Source organism: Lissotriton helveticus, chromosome 9 (genome assembly GCF_964261635.1).
Source record: "Lissotriton helveticus chromosome 9, aLisHel1.1, whole genome shotgun sequence".
In the NCBI taxonomy this organism is placed as follows: domain Eukaryota; kingdom Metazoa; phylum Chordata; class Amphibia; order Caudata; family Salamandridae; genus Lissotriton; species Lissotriton helveticus.
The window spans coordinates 731635770-731651343 of NC_136070.1; the positions used below are offsets into that span (position 1 = coordinate 731635770).

The 15574-nt window shown below is 45.5% G+C and overlaps 1 protein-coding gene and 1 long non-coding RNA gene across 2 annotated transcripts in view; one reads left to right on the top strand and one right to left on the bottom strand.

Moving 5' to 3' along the window:
* Nucleotides 1-15574, top strand: part of LOC144781829 (endothelial PAS domain-containing protein 1-like) — a 743918-nt gene that overhangs the window by 498583 nt on the left and 229761 nt on the right. The window contains exon 11 of the mRNA XM_078660855.1: nucleotides 7405-7521. Within this exon, the coding sequence (XP_078516981.1) occupies nucleotides 7405-7521 (117 nt within the window). The remainder of the gene's footprint in view (nucleotides 1-7404; nucleotides 7522-15574) is intronic.
* The window catches only part of LOC144781830 (uncharacterized), a 440263-nt gene that overhangs the window by 291070 nt on the left and 133619 nt on the right, over nucleotides 1-15574 (bottom strand). The window lies entirely within an intron of this gene.

The following is a 15574-nucleotide window of genomic DNA, read 5'->3' on the forward strand; positions in this document are numbered from 1 at the left end:
AGCTCCACCCACATTGTATCCTCTTTTATACAGTATCAGCTCACCAGCAGCAATGGAAAAGACACACGTGACAGAAGCCAAAACTCAAGAAAGCGGCCAGCCTTTGCTATAAGAAGGACGGACAAGACCTTGAAGGGCTATTGATAACATACATTTATCAGACGCTAAACTTGTCTTTTGTGAATGTTGGCTTAAAAGTGGCAATATGAAAAGGAAGATGAATACATCTGAAGCGCAAGTGCAATGCAGGCCTGAGATAAAATGGGCATACAAAAAGGTTGTGATAAATAACATTAAAAGCAGCATAAATAAACATAAACATCTAAAAGGATAAACAAGCTCTCAATCCCACGCCTTTGTCCTACCAGGTGCAAACTAAAGGATTTCTATAGCAATCACTGTGTTTATTTCGGCAGCACATGGACCTTCATGATGCCTCCCAAGGTACATTCAACAGAGCTTTCAATTACAAGGCAATCTTCAGCAGTCGTTAATGGATAAGCAGGGGTTTGCCATTGCTACTTGCAAAAATATTAATATTGCACATGCATAACTGAATGAGAATATATACAACCACCAAAGAAATAGGTATCACAAGTATTGGTAAGATTCCTCATCCCTAAAATATGCCCTTCATTCAAGACCTCAATCACCATGCATCCAAGCTGAACGGGTCATGCATTTGATCAACTCATGTACACTATTTCTAATAGTGTTATCTGCTTGTGAAAGGCAAGGGAGTATGGGGAATGTAGGTACAACATTTGTATCCCACTATGGCATAGACATCATCCTTTGTCACTAGGATCACATCCAATCCCTTTCAATTTTGCAAATTGACAGTTATCTCTAATGGATTGGAAACAAATGTCAACGCAACAGCTGAAGCATGTGTTCATTCTACTTGTGCAGTTATGTAGACTTTATAGATTGCCTGTCAAAGCCCATACATGGGGAAAAGATTTGTTTTGGAAATGGCGCAGAAGTCTACAATAAGTATGGCAAATTACAGCATCCAAATTTGTGCCCAGTCTCCAGAAAGCCAGGGGTAGGCTTATTTACCACACAAATAATATACTGTATGTTCAACATCTGGATCATAACGAATGTAGAAGACTCCATTGGGCATTCTGAAATCAAATGGGGGAACATAGTTAGGAATCACATAGAAGCCAGTGCAATATTCACTTGTCCTAGAAGAATGCTGCACTTTTCAGTTTCACCAAATATTCCATGGACAGAGTAAACAAGGTGGATGGGTGGGACCATCATGTGCTCATCCTGACTGTGAAGATTAGGATGGTCTTTGGAGTTATACTTGGTAGAAGGAAGACCCTGCTCTATGTGGTGCCCATAAAAGTACAAATCTAAGCAGGTGTATTCTTTGATTAGGCATACTGGAATCATCAGCAGGCCTCATTGTGAGTCACTGGGCAAATGAGGATCAATCCAACAAGATGGGCAGTTCAAATCCTAGCGGTAACTTTCCAACAGGTGTAAATAGATGTTTACCTGTATATGAAACAACTGACTCTGGGGAAGAGGCATTGTGCAGTTCTCCTTCACACAAATACCACTTTCAGCTTTAATGATGTGCTACACAGAGACCCAAAGCAGAAGGCTTGCAGCTAAGATGGGGATTTGTGGGAGACAGGATGCACTACTGGGGCAACCTGCTAAGCGTTGCGAGGTGCGAGAGAATGCCTGCAGTGGCTGGTGTGGATTGGTGCAGGAAACCACCTACACTTCATTTGCAGTTTTGGTGATCAGTAGGACCTGGTGAGGGACCTTCCAGTAAGGATGCACTGCGGACTTTGTTGATCAACCTTCATATACATCATGCAGGGCAACTGGCACTTAAGATCAGAAACTGTAGAGACAGCTTATCAATTATGCACAGTGTTCCAGAACCAAATCATAATTTAGTTGCAGGTTCAAGGAGGCAGATGACTTTAGTGGATTTGAGCGGAAACATCGTGTTTCTGCCCATCATGATTTTGAAGGGGGTTTGTTTTCTGTGAGATAATGGCTCGGATGGAGCACGGTGCTAAGCGAAGAGAGTCATGCTATTTCAGTTGGGATTCTCAGAAAATGTTAGTCATCTTCAGTGTTGCATCACTAGACTCTACCTTTCTTGCTGGCTCGAGGTTGTCAGCACAAGAGAAAAGTTGGTGTACCCCTAAAGCCTTACATATTTCCCAAACTACAGAAGAAACAAAGCGGGTCCCATGGTCTCTGGAAAGGTAGAGGGGCATTTTGAACCGGTAACTGAAATCTCTATGCAAATTTTTTTGTGAGAGTAAAACTATCTGCATGTGTGCAAGTATATGCTTCAATGCACCCTGAGGTCACACATGATCAGAAGGACATATGAATATGAACAAAATGTAGGAATCTGAATAAAGTCCATTTAGAGATGACAAAGGGGCTCCAAGGAGGAGGGTGCGCAGCTGGGGTAGTCTTGATCACTTTCTCAATCTTGTGAGATTGGCAATAATTCTGGGCAAAAGAAGGAGAGGAAAGCGTATACCAGTGTGTCACTGCATTACGAATCATGGCGTTTTTTCAACCATGAGCCATGCCATCATAGAAAGGGCTAGGTTGAGGAGCATGAATTTGGGGTGTCCCTTCTCCCAACACTGTCCCTCCACACATTTAAAAAAAAAAAATTATGCCTGTTTTTCCTGCATTGCAGATGCCCATTCCTGCAATCCAGATACATCTTTGAGAGTAGGTACAAGAAGTACATTAGCCTGTAATATATAAAATACAGCATTACTGTTGGGAGACAGCGCAGCTCTTTTAGCATCCTGGTCTGCCAATTCATTATCTAGTGACACTTTGTCTGAAGTAGATTGCTGTGCAATGTACTTCACACCTCCTATCTTCACAGGTGTCCCAGCTGCGGTGAGGACCCCATCTGTAACGACAGAAGCTTGATGTTGCGGGAAACTCCAAATGCATACTTGGAGTCTGTGAATACAGTTACAATTTGCTTAGCAGCCAAAACGCAAACTGCTAAGTTCAATGTCAACTTCCAATAATTTCATGTACAGTATATACAGTGTAAACATCTTCAAGTGTTTCAGAGACTTTTTGGAGGCATGACGCATCACAAAATTAACAAGATTACTGTTGGGTATCGGCATTGGATAGGTCAATCCGGAGCTTAGTTAAATATACTGGAACCCTGTTTTGGGACTCTCCTTCTTTAGAAAAGGGTGTTAGTGAGGTTGGTTCAGGGTAGGGCAGTAGACTAAGGTAACATGAGAAGCAAACAGTAGTAAGATCTCATAATGGTACACTTTTGTGGTGGAAAGATGATTTGTTTTAGCAGTGACCAAATGGGTGGCTTCTGACTGAAAGAAACAATCAGGGTAAACTCAAGGACAGTGATTTCTAATGTCCACAGTATGAGCAGCTAGAGGGCAGACAAGGAGGAAGCCCAGCAGCCACAGGTTCAAAAGCAGACGGAAACCCAAAGGGATTCCTTTGATTGCCATTGTCTTTGCCCGAATACTCCTAGAGCAAGTCCATTACATTCATGACAATACAACGTAAAAGGTTTAACATAGTTGGCAAGCCCGAGAGCAGGTGTGGACTTAATACCTGTTACACCAGAATAAAGGTTTGGACTGCCTCTTCAGTCCAATGTAAGTGTTCAAGGATGCCTTTCCTAACAAATTGTTGAAGGGGTGAATCATGGCAGTGAAGCCTTTATAATCCACATTTGTAAAGCGCACAATGACCCGTAAGGGTCTGTAGGCGCTGGGGGCCGTCGGGAAGATTAAGCAAGCTATTGCCCAGAGTCACATGGTGCTGGGCTAATCTGCCGCCGGTGCCAGGGATCAAACCGTGATCCCCAGATTCCGGAGTCAGTCGCCCTAGCCGCGGCGCCAAACCTCTTCCTATGATCCACTGCCTGCAGTATCCCACCATTCTCAAGAAAATGCATACCTGTGAGATGGTTAAATGGTGGTGCAACTAACTTATGGTTTCAATCTGGCCAGCAGGCAGGTGGCACACCCCAGAAGAAATGTTGTGACCTTTGGCAGCTTTGTGTCCATTCAAGGCAAACTCAGTGAGTAGATATAGGGAATCAACCTTTCATTGTTCTAAAGTTGCAACAGCTAATAGAATGCCATTAACATAATGAACATACATAGATCTTTTAAGGAACACCATGGTGTGCGGGTCTCACTTCAGAGCTTTGGTAAAAATAGAGGTGGACTCTGTTTCCCCTGAGGGTGCCTTCACCAAGTTAACTGGTCTCCACAGAATTCAAAAGTGAAAAGGTTCTGACTTTCTTCATGTAGATAGAAAAGAAGGTGGAACCTAGATCCACCACTGTAATCCGCTGTGCAATGTTGGAATGCTTGAAAGGTTTGTTGTAGAGTTGGGCGCTACTGGAAAGCTGGGGATTAATATGATGGGAATCACGTGGAGGCCTAGCATAAAACGGTACACGTTGGTTTTTCCCACCTTTTTGATGGGGAGATTAAGGTGTTGTAGATACATACACTGAAACTAAAAAACCTTGCTTTGTAAAATCAGCAACAGCAGGTTTAATTCACGTAACGGCTTGAGGACGTAACGGATACTAAGAAATAGAAGGCAACTTTTTCATAGGATTCACTTGAACTTTAACAGGGTCTAGGAAAGTAATCCAACCAACATCATTGGGATGGATAGACTACAAAACAAAGGGAACTTGTTAAAATAAATCAGTTTTAATCTTCTCATTCTTGGGAAACCTACAATACATTTTGATGGCATCATTCACAAAGCACATCTAGCACCTCATTCTTGTTGACAAGTGGAACATTCAAGGATATTACTTTGCCAGTGCAGTTGAGCTTGCAGAGAATGTTTGTTCCCTTTAAATTTGGAGGTGAATTTGGACTCAGCATAAAGGCATGTTTATTAGGACACAAAGTAACAGAGACAGTATCAATAATGCTATCAGGAACTCTTTCGTTTGAGATGTTGACTGCATTTATTGACAAGCCCAACAGAGATAATGAGGGAAACGCAGATGTTTTAATAGAAGATCAACAGGCACGAGTATTAATCCAACATGGTTTGGGTTTACTATTGATTAAACATTTACCAGAAGAGCTGTTTTGATCTACCAAGATAAGAGTATCTGCAGGTCAGTAGGGGGGTACCTGAAGTTAGATTAGGGCAGTCTCTCCTCTAATGTCCCAACTGACCACAATTAAACCTCAACTCTCCAGGAGATTTTATGGACCTGTTCCCCTTCCAATTGATTTACCTATCCGCCCTCCTCTACAATCCCCCACTGAGCACATTTTACTCCTTCACTTCTCTTTTCCTTGATCTTGTATCTGTGAAGACATACGTTTTGATCTGATTCTTTCCTTCTTGAGTGGCCACGCAGAGATTGACTATTGTGGCCAATACAACTAACCCCTTATTTTGACATTCAATGCAACAAGTGCATAGTTGATTCTGAACTTTTGGTAACAACTTCTGCTCAAAATTTGTCTCATGCCCTCCAAAACCGAATTTGAGGGGCGTTCTATACAGGAGTATCATTCAAATACATACTTAAGCCTGTACAAGTAACCTGCTGGTAATTACACCATATTTTGTTTGTAAATTGGAGATCTTTATCCTGTCGGTCGTGACTGGATAGACATCAATCACAGCATTGAACAACCTGTCCCTTGCTGCTTGGGTAGCTTGTCCACTGGATACCAAATTGGCCAACGACTTTCATTCACTAATCTTTTTCTCATTTCATCGGTACTACCAATTTCAACAACTGATTCACATCTACCCAATTTAGGTAATACACTTCAAACATATTTTACAGTTCCTCCCAGAACTTTATGGGAATCTCATGAATATTGGGTAACTGTTTCTTGAGGTTGATTCAGTTAGCTGGGGAACTTAAAACATGCACTGTGATTCTTCCTGCAGGGTCGGGATAGACTTTTAAGGAAAACATACGAGGTGATGTCACAGACCCTTATCCTCAGTGTTACTGGCAGGGGGTTTGGTAACTCTATCGATTATGTCAACTTCTGTCTCTAGCTTAGGATCTGCAGTGAGTCTCAGACTCTCCAGGGGAATAGGTAGGCTACTGACATGGTCCTTCCGGTGTCTCTCAAAGGGCAAATGAAAATGGGGTGAAGAGTGGGAGGAATGAGTGGTATGGTCAGTTGCTCAATGCATGTGTGCAAGACTGTATCCTCTAATGCTTAATTGCCAATCTCCGAGCTCGCCCATTGTCTCCCTGTGCCCCTCCTTGTAGCAGGGCTGCGGCCCTGCCTGACTTCTAAGTGCCAACGCAGGTGCGCCCCCAGCATCTCACAGTGGTGTGTAGATTTTCATGTATTGCTCTCTCTCTTTAATTGCTTTCTCTGGTGCTTAAAACATTTTGGAAAATAGTTGGGGAGGAGGAAGAGCACGTGGGACACAGGAAGCCTCAAGTCGGTCCCTGACTGCGCAGTCCCAATACCTTTGTAAAGCATTACAGGTTACAGAATGTAATAATGGGTTACTTAACACTGTTTTGACATGATTAATTATACTAATAAATAAATCACTATGTGATGGAACATGGAACATGGAAGGTGGTTTATTGTTTGCTTCATTGATATAAGAAGGCTGTTTTTGCAGTGCTTTGGCATTCCTCACAAGTAATGAAGGGGATAATGACAAGGGGATGTGGAGGTAACGTTCCAATTACCAAATAGTAATCTTCATCACTCCTAGCCCTGATTGTCCTTGCCCCATTCATTACATCTCCCCTCCATCCCGAATCATCGGCCTTCATGTAGTGACGCTAGGCGTCTTAATTCAGGAGAAATGCAGGGTAAGGATAGCCAAGATAGGGTCCAGCTATAGAGAAAGGGAAATTCATACAAGCATTCCTGTTTCTTTTTTCTGACTTTGGAGGTAGACTCCACCTCACAATTAATGAACGGAACTCCAATCAAGAATAGGAGTAATGAAGATTACTGGTAAGCAATCGGAATATTATTCAGTCCATTCTTGAAGTAGCTGTTATTATTTTGCTCTGTGACACTCTCTGCTTTCTCTTATTAACTTACAACTCAACGGTAATAAATGATTACAGTATTTTGGCTATGACCAAACAATGTTGATGAGTATTGTGTCTATAATGAGTATATCAATTTCTTACTGCGGTTAATTAATTATGTCACAACTGAAATGTAAAAGAAATCAGAGCAAGGTTTTAATACAGATACTGTAGGTTTCGATGTACTAATGTGTAATACTGCAGTGAAATACCAATAAAAACATAGCTGCTCACACAGTTTGATCAATAATGTGTAACAACATGCAGCAGTAGAGTACAAACTATGGATGTAAACTCTCTTCTTCCATCTAATTACCACCTTGTCTTTTCAGAATACCAAAGCTGCGGACAAGCTCTGTTACCCACAGGAGGATGGAGAATTCCCCATGGACTATACTGAGAAACTCTTCGCTTTTCCAGTTGAGCTGCAGAACTATAGTAATTCGCAGGTGAGGAGTCTGAAAAGGGTAACTAGACATAACTGTTCAAGGGCATAAGCAAAGAATCAAACAAAATGATGGGGTCCAGTAGTAAAAAGAGTGCTGACTTAATATTCTGAGAGTGATACACATTTGGCTCAATTCACAAGAGACTTGTACTGGTAAGTCTATGCTCTGAGCACAAATGACACAATTACTTACCGGTAATCTTCACAGACCTGCATTAACATTCTTCATGCAATATCCTCACCTAATGACGGTCTTCAAGTTTATTTGGCCTATGGACTCAAATTAAAAATTCTTTAGGTTCTCACCGATGAATATCGTTTATCGTAAAATTACAGTTTAAGTTGCTGTCTTCATGCATTGTTCTTGGTAGAACAACAGGTGCAACGTCTAATGTAAGGAGCAGGCTGGTTTCCTTGGGAAAGGATTTGCTGCAGTTATCATCAGAAACCAAAGGAGGTCATTGCCGCCTTGGTGGGGGGCACATTTTGCAATTTCATTGAAGGATTACCTAGAAACAGTAGTTTATAGATTTATATTGAGCATTTGAAAATGTGTGATGCCCCTGAGTCATTGCTGGAAGTTAGTTAGAGTTCTGTACTTTCTGTATACACTGTTCTTTTACAATGAACTCCTACCTTTCAGCTATGATTGTTGGAACACAGAACATTTACTTGGTCTTAGGTTTTTGGCAAGTTGGTAGTGAGGTGCTAAGTTCCAGATTGAATATACATTTGTGCTGTTTATGTTTAGTTGGAACTCTTTTCCAAGAAGGAGTTGTTAATGGTGCAGAGGACTTTGGGCTACATTTCTTGCCTTACTGAGAACCAGTATTGGCTTTGTAGTGCGCCAATAGTGTGATTCTGGATCTTAAAATTGAAACACAATTTGCATCTCTTTCCGAGCCTTTCGAGTCTTCTGCATAACATTTATAGAAAGACAGTGTAGACTGAAATTCAACAGCCATAGGTCTGTCCTATATGCATAATAATTAGATCAATTAATCAATCAGAATTTGTATAGCACAGCTGCATCACCTGGGAGGGTCTTGAGGTGCTGTGGGGTCATGCTGCAGGATCACATTGTCTGTACTTATTGGTTGAACATCCAGGTCTTGCGGTCCTTCCTGAACTGTTGTAGCAATGCTGAGGCTGTGAGATGAAGGGATTAAATTGCCAGGTGGGAGAAGGAGTGGCCTCTGATGTCAGTCCGGCAGATCTGCTGGGTAGCTGCTAGGGGGGGGGGGGGGGGGATATGGAATGGAGATCCCTGGTATCTTGGTAGAAATTCACTCGTTTGTTGAGAAATACCGGTCCTTTGTTGTGTAGTGCCTTCAAAGTGTGGGTGAGCAGCTAGAACTGGCATCTGTTTGTGACTGGAAGCCAATGGAGGCTCCAGAGTTGAGGGGTTCAAGTTCAAGTTCAAGTTCGGGTATTTGTATAGCGCACTGCTCACCCAGAGGGTCTCAAGGCGCTTGGGTAAGGGGTTCATTATTTGTCGAATAGCCAGGTTTTAAGTTCTTTTCTGAAGGAGATGTGGTTTTGAGTAAGGCGGAGGTGAGTGGGGAGTGAGTTCCAGGTCTTGGCAGCAAGGAAGGAGAAGGATCTGCCACCCATGGTGGATTTTCGGATGCGCGGGACAGCGGGGAGGGCTTGATTGGATGATCTAAGTTGGCGGGTGGGTTTGTAGAAGGACAGTCGAGTGTTGAGGCATTCGGGTCCTAGATTGTAGAGGGCCTTGTGTGCGTGGGTGAGGAGGCGGAATGTAATTCTTTTGTTGACGGGAAGCCAGTGAAGGTCTATTAGGTGTCCGGTGATGTGATCTTGGCGAGGGATGTCTAATATGAGTCTCGCTGATGCGTTTTGGATGCGTTGGAGTTTTTTCTGTAATTTTGCTGTGATTCCGGCAAATAGTGTGTTACCATAATCCAGTCGACTCGTGACCAGTGCGTGGGTGACAGTCTTTCTTGTCTCGAGGGGGATCCAACGGAAGATCTTTTTGAGGATGCGAAGTACGTTGAAGCAGGAGGATGAGACTGCGTTGACTTGTCTGGACATCGAGAAAGAGGAGTCTAGGATGAAGCCAAGGTTACGTGCATGGTCTGTGGGTGTGGGTGCTGTGCCCAGTGCGGAAGGCCACCAAGAGTCGTCCCAGGCAGAGGGGGAAGATCCTAGGATGAGCACCTCCGTTTTGTCTGAGTTGGGTTTTAGGCGGCTATGTTTCATCCATTCGGCTACTTCTTTCATGCCTTCGTGAAGATTGGTTTTGGCGGTGTTAGGGTCTTTGGTGAGGGAAAGGATTAGCTGGGTGTCGTCGGCATAAGAGATGATGTTGAGGTTGTGTTGACGCGCGATGGAGGCGAGTGGACTCATGTAAACGTTGAAGAGGGTGGGACTGAGTGATGAACCTTGTGGTACGCCACAGATGACTTCAGTGGCCTCAGAGTTGAATGGGGGAAGTCAGACTCTTTGAGTTCTCCCAGCGAGGAAGGAGGTGATCCAGTCCAAGGCTTTTCCTTGTATTCCGATGTTGCTGAGGCGTTGAATAAGGGTGCTGTGGCAGACTGTGTTGAAAGCGGCGGAGAGGTCGAGTAGAATGAGGGCCACTATTTCACCGTTGTCCAGTAGTGTTCGGATGTCATCAGTTGCTGCAATGAGGCCGGTTTCGGTGCTGTGTTTGGCTCGAAACCCCGATTGAGATGGATCGAGGGAGTTGTTGGATTCAAGGAAGGCGGCGAGCTGGTTGTTGACGGCTTTCTCGATGACTTTGGCCGGGAATGGGAGGAGGGATATGGGTCGGTAGTTTTTAAGTTCAGAGGGGTCTGCTGTGGGTTTCTTCAGAAGGGCACTGAGTTCGGCGTGTTTCCAGCTTTCTGGAAAGGTGGCAGAGTTCAACGAGCAGTTGATGACATCACGGAGATGGGGTGCGATGATGGAGTCCGCTTTGTTGTAGATGTGGTGGGGGCAGGGGTCAGTTGGCGAGCCAGAGTGGATGGAATTCATTAGGCGGATGGTGTTTTCAGTGGTGATTGGGTTCCAGGCGGTAAGGTTGTTAGATGGCGGAGTAGGATCTGAGGGGGGTGGGGAGGGTTGAACGCCGGGAGTATTCTCGAAGCTGTTGTGGATGTCGGCAATTTTGTTGTAGAAGAAGGAGGATAACGCATCGCAGAGGTCTTGGGAGGGAGTGATGTCGTTAGATGCTGCGGTGGGGTTGGTGAATTCTTTGACGATGTTGAAAAGTTCTTTGCTCTTGTGAGTGTTGTTGTCGAGATGATCCTTGAATGCTGATTTCTTGGCAGCTCGAATCAGTTGGTGGTATTTGCGGGTGGCTGCCTTGAGGGTGGACATGTTGTCGGTGGTTGGGTTTTTTCTCCATGTTTTCTCCAGGGTGCGGCAAAGCTTCTTGGATTTTTTAAGGTCATGATTGAACCAGGGAGCCTTTTTGCTGGCTGATTTGATCTGGTGTTTTTTCAGGGGTGCTAATTCGTCAGCACTGTGGGTGATCCATTGCTTGAAATTGGTGGCCGCTTGGTTTGGGTCCAAAGAGAGGGTGGGAGGGTTTTGGTTGAGTGATGTGAGGAGTTGGTCGGAGGTGATTTTGTTCCAGTTTCTCCGGGGAATAGGTTGTGGGCGGTTGTGGGTCAGGGTGGTTTTGTAGCTGAAGTGAACACAGCTGTGGTCCGTCCAGTGGAGAGCTGTGGTGCGATCAAAAGAGATGTGCTTGCAGGAGGTGAAGATAGGGTCGAGCGTGTGTCCGGCTACATGGGTGGGGGTGTCAACAAGTTGTTTGAGTCCGAGATTGGCCAGGTTGTCCAGAAGGGTGGTGGTGTTGCTGTCGTGTTTGTTTTCAAGGTGGTAGTTGAAGTCTCCTAAGAGAATGTAGTTCTCGGACGCGAGGGCATGTGGGCTGACGAAGTCGGTGATGTCATCGCTGAATTGACTGCGGGTACCTGGAGGCCTGTAGATGAGGGTGCCTCTAAGTGTGGTCCTAGGGTCGGTGTGGATCTGAAAGTGGAGATGTTCGGCGTTTGCAAGATTATCATCGGAGCTGGTCGTGATTTTGATGGTGTTCTTATGGATGATGGCGATGCCTCCTCCTGTTTGATTGGTGCGGTCTTTACGGGTAATCTTGTAAGCGTCCGGTATGGCTATGGCGATGTCGGGTGCTGATGATGTGTTCATCCATGTTTCTGTAAGGAAGGCGATGTCCGGTGACGCAGTGTCGAGTAGGTCCCAGAGTTCCGTTGCATGTCTGTGGACCGAGCGGGTGTTTAGCAGGATGCACTTCAGGCGGTTAGAGTCGGAGCTGTGTGTGGAGGAAGTGGATTTGGTGAGGGTCCTGAAGCAGTTGAACTTGCAGGAGAGGCAGGCGAATGGGCCGTGGGTACGTCCTGGGGTGGTTTCGCAGCATTGTGGTGCGCGTCCAGGGTTGAGGGCGAGGAGAGTTGCGGCATCATATGTGACTCTAGTAGGTAGGGAATGGCGGGGACCAGGGGGTCTAGCGCTGGGCGCGGTCCAGGCGCGGACGGGCGTAGACGGGCTTACCTTTGGCGCACCTTTGGTGCGCATTGGGCGCGACCGCTGCGCGTAAACGCTGCGCGCAAAAGCATCAGACATAAGTGGATGGTGGAGGGGGAGGGGCGAGGGAGGGGCAGCTGGGAGGCGGGATCTGGGAGGATATCCGGTCAGGGAGTCAATAACAACAAACACAAAATGTCTGCCAGCCAAAGCGGACCAGGATTGGGGGCACAGTCAGCGTTAACGCGATCTTAATCCAAGTGCACAAATCAGATTCCCAACACAAAACCAGAGGTAGCGTAGCGCTAATGGAGATATATGCAAATCAGTATGCAGCCAAGCAATTAAGCGCTACGATACAGATGCGCTGCTGAACGAAAACAAAATGCAGTCAGGCAATTAAGCGCTGCGATGCTGAATGATAACAAAATGCAGTTAGACAATTAAGCGCTACAATACAGATGCGAGGCTTAATATGGTAATAGCGGATGTGGGAGCGAGGCAGCAGATCGCATTGAGTTGCTCAAGCGTTACGATACCACCAGGCAGGTAGGGCGGGGATCGGTGTGAGGAGCGGCCGCCTCCGTTGGAAACAGGACGGTCAGGACGGTCAGGACGGTGATGTGTGTCTGTTTGGGGAGGTCAAGGATGAGTCTGGATGCTGTGTTCTTGATGGTTTGGAGTTTCCTCATGAGTTAGGCAGTGATTCCTACATAGAGGGAGTTGACGTAGTTGAGTCTGCTGGTGATGAGAGATTGAATAACATTTCGCCTGGTGTTCAGTGGGAGCCATCTGAAGACCTTCCTTAGCATTTGGAGGGTGAGGAAGCAAGTGGAGGAGATGGCACAGATCTATTTATTCATGGATAGCTGGCTGTTGAGGATGATGCCAAGGTTGCAGGCGTGTTTAGTGGGTTTGAGAGGAAGATTTAGCCGATTATTTAGTTTCCCAGAAAATAAATTGGGATGGGTGTTAGGTGTCAGCAATGTTTCCCTGCAGTTTTTATTTCTACTGCAAGGGGGCTTGGGGGATTGTGTGCTAGGCATAGTAATCTGCTGTAACCTGCTTGACATCCCATCTGGAAAAAAACATTTTTTAGCCATTGTTACCTCTGTTTTATCTAATATTAAATATGATCAAAGTACCTGAAGATGTAATTTCCCCTACAGGTCAGATGGCTCTGGTTGTTGTCCACATACATTTGAGATTGGATGTGCTGAAGCTCAGTAATTTGTGCAAGGGTGCTCACTTTCTTGTAGAATAGCACAATGATAGAATCATATACCTTCTGTTGTACTAGATTTTGTTGTGCATATCCAGATTTCTTTTTTTTTTATGACCACATTTTACTGAGTTTCAATCTCACAAGACATCATCCACGAAAGAAATATAACATCATTACATATGCGTCAGGACAAGAGCAATGAATAAACATCAACACCGTTAGTGATTTCTTTTAATATAGTGCTAGTTCGTGAAATGCCAACAACCCGCCCCATATCTCATCATGTTTTTGGGGGCATCCCCATGCTTTGTATATAATTTTTTCTTGGCATGCGCACCAGTCAACTCTCCAGTCCTCCAGAGTAAGGGGCTCTGGACGTTTCCAACATCGGGCGTATCCCTCCTAGCCACCAGAGAGGCAACTCCTATGAAGATCCTCTTGGCTCTAAGCCCCCTAGCTTCCTCCAGTAGATCCAATAGCACCACCCACAGAGCACAATCAATTAAATGACCCAGTATCTCTGATATCTCCTGTCCCACCCCATTCAAGAATGTCCTCAAGGTTGGGAAGGACCAGACTACATGGAAACAGTTGGCAGCTAGGAGGGAACGTCTGGCGCATACAGCCTGTGTTGCGAGGCCCATCCGCTGTAGCCTTTGAGCGGTCAAATATGTTGCTTGGAGGTTGATCATTTGGACCATCCACAATCACGAGGAAATGCCAATTCACTTGGGGCCCAGCATGCTCCCTCCAATCATCATCATCCAACTTGCCCTCCCATTTCTGACTGAGAAGAAGGGAGCGATCAGGAGCATTGATCATCAGTGAGCAATAGATCCCCAAAATGGCCTCATTGCCCAACCTACCCATCATGCACTTAGCTTCAAGAGGGCTGTGCTTGGGTATCTTCGTGTCTACCGGGAGGTGGGCTAGTAAAGCATGGGATAGTTGGAGATATCGAAAAAACTGTGTATGAGAAAGGCTATATTGATCACTCAGCTTGAGAAAGGAAATCAATGCCCCCTCCATGTATGTCCCCCAGGTGAGTGATTCCTATCCGATCCCACTGGGCGAATACCACAAGACTCGACACCTTCTTAAGCCAGGTACCCCACCACAACAGTGTCATGTATGTAAGGCGGTCATTCCATTGGATAAAGCGCAGAGCCGCTTTCAAGCAAAGCAATGTTACCTGGGTACAGGAGGGAGTCACTGGAGACATCGGATTACAAAAAGCAGGCCCAGAAGACCCTCAAATCCCTTGAGGTGCAGCTCCAGATGATATGCAGGCTCATCCTATCCCCTGGTAAACCCCTCATTGATCAAAACCAGATGCGCGGCAAGGTAGTAGCCAAGGATATCAGTCATGCCAAGTCCTCCCTTGAGTTGTGACTTATTCACAGAGGCAAAGTCCAGACCATGTCACTCACCCACCCAAACAAAGACTGTCAGCTTTGAAATCTGGGATCGAAACCACGACCGGGGAATCGGATAGGGATAGTTAATTAGAATATAAAGATATCGGGGAAGACATACAATTTTGAAAATGGCAATACGTCCCATCTGATTTAGCGGTAGGTGGCTCCAGTCACGTAAGTCCCTGTCTAGGGTGGAGTCAAGAGTTTGAAAGTTGAGGGACCAGGTCAGGTTTGGGAGAAAGAATGTATGAAGTACCAGCTATTTAAAGGAATTCAGTCATACCGTATCTCAGGGCACCAGTGCTGCCCTGTTGCATCCCAAGCCACCACCACCAAGAGTGATTTGAACATGTTAACTCGCAAACTCAAAGCCTCCTCATGAAGGTGCAGGGTTTCAAGAATCTAGGGCCCGAAGACTGTGGACCACCAAGGAAGACAGTATGTCATCCGCACAAATAGCAATACGGTCTTCAACGCCCCCTTCCCACTGCAACCCCGAATCTGAGCATCACACCATATCCAGCGTGCCAGAGACTCTATGGCTCGGGCAACAATTGGCAGTGGACAGTGGGCAGCCCTGCTGTGTGCCAATACAGATCGGAAAGGGCTGAGAAAGGACACTGTTGACCCTGACCTGAGCAGTGGCAGCATTGTATAAGAGGCCCACCAGTCTGCGGAAGGTGGGGCAGAAGCCAATTCGTTGGAGTACTGCTTCCAGAAACAACCAGAAAACCGTGTTGAATGGCTTCTGGGAATTGACATGAAGTAAGGTCGCATATGGGTCCATACGGTCAGACTGAGAAATGGCTAGCTGCACTCACTGAATGCAATGTCAGGTGCTTCTGCCCGGCATGAAGCCACAATGGTCTGGATGGATTAAGTGAGATAGTTTCTGG